The 10,919-nt window shown below is 39.5% G+C and overlaps 1 protein-coding gene across 5 annotated transcripts in view; it reads right to left on the reverse strand.

Moving 5' to 3' along the window:
- LOC107099812 (protein LSM14 homolog A-like) overlaps positions 1–10,919 on the reverse strand; it is a 19,350-nt gene that overhangs the window by 6,668 nt on the left and 1,763 nt on the right. For 4 of the 5 annotated variants that reach the window (XM_015398084.1, XM_015398083.1, XM_015398081.1 and 1 more), the window contains exons 2-5: positions 8,809–8,972; positions 5,424–5,583; positions 4,081–4,155; positions 2,318–2,521 (exon numbers count right to left, since the gene is read on the reverse strand). In XM_015398084.1, the coding sequence (XP_015253570.1) occupies positions 2,318–2,521; positions 4,081–4,155; positions 5,424–5,583; positions 8,809–8,972 (603 nt within the window). The remainder of the gene's footprint in view (positions 1–2,317; positions 2,522–4,080; positions 4,156–5,423; positions 5,584–8,808; positions 8,973–10,919) is intronic. The other variant, XM_015398082.1, reaches the window with a different exon arrangement.

Genomic DNA, 10,919 nt, shown 5'->3' on the forward strand with positions numbered 1-10,919 from the left:
ACAGTTAATGAGCAACCTGTACTTGTGTGCTTGTTTGTTCTGTCTAAAATGTTTATTTTGGAATAAAGAGGTTAATATAAAGAATATTTTTTGTCCGATTCATCGATTAATCGAAAAAATAATCGTCCGATTCATCGATTTTTAAAATAATCGTTAGTTGCAGCCCTAGACTCAACACCTTCTCTGCTTTCTCTCTTTACAGCTTTGGTCAAAAGTTTTCTTCTGTTGAAATAAGTTTCTGTCCAAATTAAATAGACAGGCTATAGAACATCTCTAGAACCTCAGTTACACTGATTTAAAGTCATAGGGAAATCATGTTTAAATGTCAAATCATTCTGGCTTAAACATGTATATAAATATATAAATATACTCTTTATCAGATGATATTGTCCTGACTGTTTTTTTTTGTTATCTTATACAGGTCAGTTAATTATAAGTCAGCTTGTACACCTACTTCATATATAGATGGTCATCTGTCAATCACATTTTTTCAGTCACAGCATCTTGTTTCATGTGTCGCAGCTCATATACACAACATTACAAAAGCAACGGCATAATCCACTTAATGAAGAATTAATACATTGATATTTTACAGTGAAATACTTTCTTTTTACTCTACTTTCCATTTTCTAATGTTAGAAACAATGTCAATGACCAACTCAGTGAATATCTTCGAGTCATTCTGAGATAGCCAGACTATTGTTACGCTACCTACTATACTATGGGATACATCGGTGTGGCGTATATATGGATTTTCTTGGTAAGTACATCCAATGACTGGGAAATTACCTGTGGAACATCTTCCCACAGCCGGCAAACTGCTTATTTTTGCAGTCAAACTCTACACGAGTAGGCATTTTTACTGCGCATCTCCGTGGGAGTGGGGAGTACCAACATGGCGGCCGGTGGCTTCACTTTTTTCATGCAATCAGTAAATAAATAGAGATCAGTGGTTTGCCAGCCAGGCGGCTAATGCTAACAAAAGTTAGCATGAAGAGTTGACTGATCTTATTGATTTAGTAATGGTTCATTGGTAATCTGCACTTTTCTCTTGTATCCAGAGGAATTTTTAGCTTATAACAGATAAGCTTTGATTGACCTTCAGGTCCATCATGTGTGGAACATGCACTGCTAAAAAAAAAAAAATCTACAGCATAGACTGATATCTTCTAGATACTGTAACTATGTCAACCTGCAGAGGAACTTTAAAGGAATAGTACACCCAAAACATGATTAGCCTTCATTTTCTACTCACCCCCATGCTGAACAACACTCTGGAGTACTTTTTTGATATCTCAAATGCATCTGGAGATCTGGGAGGCTTCTTGCTGTCTGCTGACATTCAAATAATGGAGGTCTATGGCGCCCGAGGCAGAAAGGTCCATAAAAGTCCCCAAAAAACGTGTCAATATTCCTCCATACTGCTCGTCCAATGTATTCCAAGTGTCCTGAGTGGGTAGCATCCAGAATTTACTCGAAACAAAGTCATTTAGAATGTTTTTAGAGCATAAACAGTAGTGTATAGGATTTCCTAAAAGCGCGTTCACGAGTCTACGGAAACCGCGGCAGACCAAACCAGATGAAAGTGCGCATTCAGCGTCTGCTCTGCCGATAATGCAAGCGTAGAAGAAGAAATGTGCTGTTTACCTGTGCAAAGAAAGAAACAACGAAAGAAAAATGTCTGAGGACTTCAGTGTTGAGGAAGAGCATGAGTTCTTTGCCGAGCTGAATGCGCACTTTCATCTGGTTTGGTCTGCCGCGGTTTCCGTAGACTCGTGAACGCGCTTTTAGGAAATCCTATACACTACTGTTTATGCTCTAAAAACATTCTAAATGACTTCGTTTCGAGTAAATTCTGGACGCTACCCACTCAGGACACTTGGAATACATTGGACGAGCAGTATGGAGGAATATTGACACGTTTTTTGTGGACTTTTATGGACCTTTCTGTCTCGGGCGCCATAGACCTCCATTATTTGAATGTCAGCAGACAGCAAGAAGCCTCCCAGATCTCCAGATGCATTTGAGATATCAAAAAAGTACTCCAGAGTGTTGTTCAGCATGGGGGTGAGTAGAAAATGAAGGCTAATCATGTTTTGGGTGTACTATTCCTTTAATTGAATGTTTCTTAAAACAAATTCTGGATTAGGAGGGATTTTCTCCATCTGGACCAGATAAGGAGCTTCTAGTTAAGCTTTTTAAATTTTCTGTTTCGTTGAACTCATGAACCGATGTTCTGTCAGCACATGAGCCCAGAGATGGACCCAGACCCGGTAGGTGATGGTCCATCAGTGGATGAGAGGGGGAAGGTTCTCACCCTTCATGTGGTCTCCTCTATCCAGCTGCTGAACCTTCTGGCTGCTCTGGGCTGCGGAAGTGGGACCACCATGAACTGGACTCCTACGTCCCAGACCGGGCGCTGGAGCCGTGGTGCTTGATGCCGGGGCCGCTGGGCCGCTTTGGATCGCCTGGTCCAGGGTGGGACTCTTTCTGAGAGCTTCCAGACCAGGACTGCCGCAGCCTGAGGAGAAGCAGCACAGAGAACAGGGTTAAAGACAGTCACCGGACCCAGATGGAACCAAACCACAGTGATCCAGAAACCCAGTGACTGGACCCCAAAGGGACAGAGAACCAAGAACCGCTGCTTCATACTTCTAAAGCCGAACCCCGGCCGCTGCCTTCAGGGTCTGCTGGGAATCCACTGCTTCCACCAAATCATTACTGTTTTAATTCTGCTCCAGACCCAGATTGAAACTGGATGATGGCTCAGGAAGCCCACGTCTAATCTGATGAGTTTAACCGATTCCATCGGAACCAGAACCAAAAGAAGCTGTTGGAAATAAAGCAGCAGGAGCAGAACGAGTCCAGATCCTCTGAAGGTTCTGGTTTGCAGCACAACTCTGACATTAAGCTGCAGAAGAAGCCAACCTCCTAATCTAATCTCCTCCTTCATAAGAATCATGGGAGGGGCTAAGGTTCTGCTCCCACTCTCATCAGATCCTAACTATAACTGATTCGTCTACTTCTATTGGTTAAATCTGATTACATAACAAAACATCAGTTTGTAGTTTGGGTTGAATACTTCAAATTACTTTATAGTTTTTCAGTAAAGCATACTGTTTTTTTTAAGAGTGATGCAACAATCCAAATTTTCACCTCTGCTCCGATTCTGATCCTAAGATTTGGATCCTGCAGACTATTTTTTTTTAATACCAGATCTTTTTTTTGCTTTGATGTTCTCATTATAACTGTGATTTAAGAGGCTGTAATAAACTCCTCTCTACATGCAGGTATGTTTGAATGTAAACATGTTTATTCCTAAAGATTAGCATGAGTTTAGAACAGGAATTTATAAACAGTAAATCATGTTAACAGGACAGATTTCAGCCTGAAAACGAATATCAGCTCTAAAGATTCAAATTGACTGGATTTAATAAATCAAAGACTGATTTCCATAGAATAGCAACTTTCCTGTTTTTCAAAAGATTTTTAACACAACTAATTATAGAAACAGACTCAACAAATCTAAATCAATAGCTGATCTAACCTTTTCTGCAAAAGTTTCAGAGATTAATATTGGATCGGTGCTTCTATAATTGCATATAAAGTGTTTTATTACAGATGGTGTTTAAATATAAACTCATTTGTACTGATTCTATCACTTAAAGCTTTAATCATACAAAAAGCTTCTAATTTGTACCCCTAATTTACTTTGCGTGTTAATTTTCCTACAAATGTGAACAAATAAACCATTCCTGTTCCTTTATTTTTTACCCTTTTAATAAGTCAGAGTATTGTTAAATCCTTAACGTTATCCATCCCTGAATCTTTTTATTTTGGACAGAAAGGAAACGGTGAAGCAGAGCGACTGAGCAGGGATGAAGCTCTGGGCTCCAGAGGGTCTGCAGCAGAACCGATCTGACCGGACGGGTTAGATTACAGAGGCCAGCGGAGCCGGAGGCAGGAAGTCAGACAGCTAGAAACCCTCGGAGTGTTTGTGGGTCAACACCGACAGAAAAGAAGCAGGACAGGAAAAAAAGGCGAGGAGGAACCGCAGGTCCACTTCCTGCTCTTCGTTACCTTCAGTCAAAGTCCCCACAGAACGCGACTCAGAACCACTCAGACCAGAGTTCACGAAGGAGGCAGAGGAGCGCCCTGTGTGGGAGAATAGAACTGAGACCGGGACGTTCTGCAGAAACCGCTGGGCTGAACTGACACCAGAACACCCAGAACTTGCTGGGCGGTACCGATACCAGAACCCCCTGGGAGAAAACCCTGAGCAGAACAATATCTAACCCAAACAGAGTCGCTGCCACAACTAAATCAAGGGTTTTAGTTTTGGTAGCGTTAGCGTCTAAGATGAACCTGATGTTCTAAATCTGCAGATGAACAGAACTAGAGTTGCCAACCGTCCCTTGAAAAACTGAATTTTTCTGTATTTAGAAATAGAAGTACCTGTCCCGTATTTAGTGGAAAAGGAACGCATTTTGTCTCGTTTTACTGTGAGAGAAAAAAACATAGTCAGTAATAAGCTAATGGAAAATGAAGAACAACGGCACGTTTGATACAAAACCTACGGTAAACTTCTTCCTGGGTCCTGTCCTGCATTGTGACCAATGAGCTGACAACATATCTGTAATGATCCAGAATCCCCTCATCCTATTGGTCGAGCCAAGTGTTGCTCATGGAGAAGATAGCGGGAGACAACAGAGCAGGATGGGGGACGAACAGATTCATTTAAATGTTGACGCTGCTTTTGGGGTCAGTGCACCTGCGAATAGCGATGCTCCTCCTCCCAAAAACAAACAAACAAAAAAAAGATGCAGAAATATAGGGAGGAATGGGAAAAAACAAATACCTGGGTGGAAGAAGTCAGTGCCAATATAAATCACACCGCAAATATGCATCTAATTCAATGCAGATTTGATTCAAATAGTAAAAGAAAAAAATCATTTCACACACAAAAGGGGGTTAAAAAAAAAAAAAATCACCACGCCTGGAGGGGTAAAGGCAATCTGGTCAGATTGCGCGCTAATAAGGTGTGCTTTTTTTTTTTTTTTTTCCAGGGAGTTGGCAACCCTAAACAGAACCCATCCACTCAGGTCAGTCCTGGTCCATTCCACCAGGGGGTGCACCAACAAAAGATGATCAGGCAAAAACAATAAAAATAAAAAACTAGAAAAGAAAAACCAAACGGTCCTGGAACTTTTCATTTGAACATAAACTAGAACTGGTTTCATCTGTACGGTCCAATACCGACCCGCCTGCTCTCACAGAACCAACCGAGCACAAAATGTGTCAAAGAGACGGCGAAGGCCTCGACCCGAAACCTCCCCACATCCTGTGTCATGAGGACCTGGTGAAGAACCTGCATGGATATCAACCTGACCCGATACCCATTCCTGACCCACTGCCCCACCTACCAACACCAACGGGTCCAAACTGGGGCGAGACCAGCGGGCTGGTGCCGAACTGGTTGTAAGCAGGAACCTGAGCTCTGCTGAAAAGGCCGTAGGAACCAGAGGACTGGAACGGAGTAGGAGCCGAGGCCGCCGCCGAGGACGAGCTGGTGCTGATGGAGGACTGGAAGAAAAAACAGAACCTTTCATGTTTTCCTTTTAGGACACAGGAACCAGGTCCATCATAGAAGTAGAATATATAGACAATGACAGATGCTGCTCTTGTGACATAATTTAGGATAAAAAACAAAAAACATCTTGATCGTTTTTATTTAGATTCAGAGAAAACAGGAACCCTGATGAGGATGAATCTTAATAAAAATATATAAATCCATCATTTCACTGAAAAGTTGCTTCTGAACATCATTTGCTGTTTTGGTTTATAAACCTCTTCTAAACAAGTGAATCTGGTTCTAGTCAGGGATCCTACTACATAAGCCAGGTTAAATTCAAGACTAATTTTTTTCCCCTTGAAATAAAACTTTAACCTCTTAATATCCACTTCATTTGGAGACAGAGGCTACGTTCACTCAGCCTGAAGTGACCCAAATCCGACTTTTTGTGCCCACATGCGACCTGAATCTCATCTTTTCATGACAGTCTGAACAACACAGATCAAATTTATTCCCATGAGGCCCAGGCCGCTTGGCTATCTGGTCCTGAATCCGCTAAGAATCTGATCTTTTCAAGTGTGACCTGCGTCTGAACGGCCAGGCTGCATTCATCCGACCTGAACGCCATTAATACCCGACAAAGGTCACTATTATGCGTCTTGCTATGTAGAAGCAGCAAGATGATGCGGAGAGCAGTATTTATGTTTAACCATCTTGAAAAGATTGTGCCATCATTGCGTCCTCTACTGCGCATGCGGGACACTTACGTTATATGACCGCAGTTCACACAGCAGATCACATACAAGTCACATATATTTGGAAATGTGAACGCAAAAAAATTCGGATTTCACAAAAATATGGGAATTGAGCATCAAGGCCTGCAGTATAAACATAACCAGAATGATTCCTCCCTGAGCGCTTTAACGTTGTATCTAGCTAGTTTTGTTACAGAACACTGCATTATAAACTACAGCTGTAGAAAAACTGATTTTATCTGAATATGCATACAACATAACAACATGCTAACCTAAGCTCCCTGTGCTGGTTTGTAGCCTCTGGATGTCAGGTTGTTTTGCCTCCAGCAAATGTTCCGATTTAACTGATGTAGCCAGATAGAGGGTATATAGTCTTCAAGAAAGCTCCTTGTTCAGCAAACAGACAAGATGCTAAATGCTGAGTGACACCCCCCCCCCGAAATAAGGTAAAAGAAAACTGAATCATTTGAAGCAGTGATTGACGTGGAGCAAAATACGACGGTTTAAATCATTTGGCCCTGAGGTGAACCGTTTGTTGGTTCCTTGTTGGAACTTTATTCATGTTAATTTACTTTAATTTTAAACGTGACCGGCATTGCGCTGCTTACTTTAAGAGTCTCTGGCTGATTGTTTATGTGGTGTTCCCACCGAACAGGCTCAGACCGTCAAAAATATGCCAAACGCCAAAGTCAGACGTGAATCTAAACTTTTGTTCAACGTAATCATTTCTTAAAATAACATGTAATTAAATACTTCCTGTGGGTTACCCTAGAGACGCCCATCATCGGGTTTAGGCTGTTTTCTGAGGGAAACATCCCCAATAAAGAGTCATTTGTTTGGAGTTCTATCTATGCAGCGGCTCACTCTATGGCGCTATAGAAATAAACGGAACTGAATTGAATTCAGTTTTACATAGTTTACCCAAATCTGCCACCATTGACAGAATTGTTCAGTGTTGTGATTGAGATAGGCGGTTATTTTTTTCATTTTATATATGTTAAATGTTATGTCAATCAAGTTGGCTAAAGTTGGTTTTTATTATAAAAAATTTCTTGTAATATTTTTCTTACTTGCTGTTAATAAAATAGTCATTAATATATATATTTTTTTGAGGCTTCTTGAGGAACTATACCAAAATATACCTAAGCTTGATCTCTAAAGGAATGTTCTGATTAAAAATATCTTTTACGGCATTATTTATCTATTTCCAGTAATCTTTTATAATTGGGCGGTCTCAGAAGACATGATAATGGTTTGCATTTTGATTTCTATTTTTCCTCCAACATGTGGGGAGATTTCTATCGTAGTGGCATTTTTGAGCAGGTGTGATAAAAAAAACAACAACAGATTTTTCCATTCAAATTCTTACCATTGTAGAGATTTATTATACGTCCAATGATATTTCTCTGTTTTTGTCAAATTGCCCTCTCTTTCCCATCTTGCTTTGGTATGTAGGGTTGAATTGTTTCTGAGATCCATTGTTTTTTTTTTATAGATAAGTGAAACAATTTTCCCTTTAATTTTTGATATATAGGCATTAATAAAAATGTCCATTAGGTTTATATTTTTGTCAGTAATCGGCCTATTTTTTAAATTAACTAAATTTCTTATTTGTAAATATTGGTTAACTGTCCAAAGAGTATTTTCTCCTGAGTGTTTCAAGATCACTTAATATTTTGTTGTTAATGTCGAGTCCATGTCATAGTTATCGATGGAAAAACCCAAACAATGAGTGGAGCTCGGCCCCGTTGGTACTGATGGAACAAAGACCCCCGATCTGTAACCAAGTTTGTGTGATTCATCAAGTTTACTGCTAATGCAGATTTAACTTTTGGAAAATCAGGGGGATGTGTTCTTATAACCGATAAACTGGCTCACTGTGTGCTCCCACCAACTGAACATTTAGGTTGTTTTGTTTGTTGTTTTACAGCTTCTTCACAGTTTGAACTTTGTTGCCCTTTAAATAAAGGTCACCCCCCCGACGTAGACGGTTGAAATTAAAGCTACATAGCTTTAATTTCGCCCCCAAGGTATTGCTATGTTACATCAAATAATATCTAATGTAAGAAAATCCACGCTTTATCTCTATGAAACGTTTTATGTCCTTTTTTTAAAAGCTAAAAATACAAATAAACTGTTGGCTGTTTGAAAAAGCAACAATTTCTTTATCAGATACTTCAAAGAAATGGTAAGAAGTGTTTTTTTAAATGTTATAAACTATTTGCATCTCTAAACCTTTAGTCAGCCCTACATGGGGGGAAATTGGCTCATTGGAGTTAAAAGGCTGCAGACCCCAGATCTAAATCCCACAGAGAGCCTCCACAGCCATCAGCACGGCAGCCCACAGCAGCCTGCAGCTCTTCTGGAGGTTAACCACAGCTGACAGGCTGACCCTGACAGAAATGTCATTCTAAGAACAGGGACTAAACCTCGGACCTGAACCGACTTCTCTCTCAGCAGCAAGAATTGAGAGCAGCTTACCTGGACGATGGCGGGGTCCTGGGGAAGAGAGCATGGTGGTTTGGGCGGCTCACAAACCGTCAAGTCCTTGATGTCGCTGCCCCTGAAGATGATGTACTCAAAGACGTCGTCTCGGGGGGGAATGGGTCTGTCCGTCGGGCGATCCTCAGTACCAAATGAGCGGACTGAGGCAAAGGAAACACATCCAGACAGCAGTGGTTTAATTAAATGACGGCAGTGGGAGGTGGTCAGAATGGAAACACTGGTTCTTTGTCTTTACATTGGTGAATTTCTCAGATCGATCAAAGATAAATGTGCATCGGTGCAGAGAGTAGGTCCTCAGAGCCGTTTATTCACGCAGGTCCTGTCCTCAGCAGAACAACAGATGTGAGAGAAATTGATCTAAAGTCTGACATCTATAAGCAGGGTTCCTACATCTTAATGGGAAAGTTCCAGTACTGGAAGAATCAGACAGATGGGTCCACAGATGGATAGATTTTAGATAATAGAATAAGGAGAAAAGTCTGGAGAGGTCTACAGCTTTTATACCAATTTATTTTACTCCTAAATGGATCCATGATTACTTGTAAAAACAGACTTTATTAGAGGAATATTTATTTTACATGTAAAAGCAATACAGTAAAACTACTGTAAGCTGTTTGGATTTTATAAATTAAAATATCAATGTCCCTTGGACATTGTCGCCTTGTCGTTTACGCTGCAATGCATGCAGGGTAAATGTTATATGCTAGGTCCTGTAGCGCTAGCTCCTCTCAGCAAAAACAGCGACGACTAACGTTAAACCTTTTCAGTTTGAACTGCAACGTGTTGAAACCGATAAGAACGTAGAAAAGACAGGAGGTGGTGATGATGAGGAGGACCAAATGGAGGAAGATGGTGTTTGTGCTGCTAGGAGAGGCTAACCCAGATGGAAAGCTATGCTAGTTTCCAAATGATGCCGTTTATGGTTGGCATCATGATCAAAACATTCACACAGACCTGCAAATCAAACCCGGACATGTTTTTCTATTGATAGTTTGCTTTTAATTAAATTTGAAATAACTGCGAAATAATGGAGGTGAAACTGTTGATCTAGAAGACTTTTTCTATGTTGTTTATAGTTCAAATTGACAAAACAATGCTGCTTCTGCAGCTTAGATGGTCTATTCATCTAAAAGTTTTGCATAATGTATGTATTACATAAAAAATAAGTTTCCCATTTATATTTAAGGTTTAATAAAAAAGAGAGAGACGTGCTTATAATTTCAGGGAGAGTAAAATATTTATAAAAGCTAATGAAAGAATAAATATAAAGCAACGTCGCATTAGTTAGTGAGGTCAACCTGTGTACATGATTTTTCAACATTAGTTAGAAAAATGTTTAAAAACAAAATATCCTATAGTGAGTAGGCAAGTAAAGTTGCTTTTAATCATCAAATGATCATGAATATTATTCCTTTTAGTGTTTTTTTTCAATGTTTACCATGTCTGAACACATTTAAATAAACACAACTTAAAGCTAGAATTAGAGATCTCTTAATATGGAATTGATATCAGCCAATAACTGAATATCTGGATACACCGGCCTGCATCTAAAATAATTAACTTCTATCCCCCTCTGTTTTAAGTTTAAGTAATTCACTGATCAATAATAATAAATGAGTCAGTTGTTCAAATACGCATTGTTGTTTACTACTGCTGTGTTTGATTAATATCACTCGATCAAGTCTTTTTTAACAGCCACACCATAAAATAAGGAATAAAAGTAGGTATGATTTCTGCTGATATCATAATGAGGCTCCTTCAGTATCAATTAATACAATATTACAAATTACAAAGCTGTATCAACATACAATAGCGTAAAGATAAAAGAGATTTCTTTGGTTTATTCTATTTTAAAGGTGTTTTCTTTGGAAAATTGGAGATTTTATGATGTAATATTGGCTGATATGGGTGTTTTTTTTTTTATTATTGGATTCGTGCTAATTGATTTTGTTTAATGGCTCTTTATCATAAACTGTAAATGTATCCATGATGATGCAGACAGTTTATTGATATAATTCATTGATATTGATATATGTATATATAGTTATTTACATTTCATATTAATTATTGTAAATATGATTGTATCT

Source organism: Cyprinodon variegatus, unplaced genomic scaffold (genome assembly GCF_000732505.1).
Source record: "Cyprinodon variegatus isolate N-32 unplaced genomic scaffold, C_variegatus-1.0 Scaffold910, whole genome shotgun sequence".
In the NCBI taxonomy this organism is placed as follows: Eukaryota; Metazoa; Chordata; class Actinopteri; order Cyprinodontiformes; family Cyprinodontidae; genus Cyprinodon; species Cyprinodon variegatus.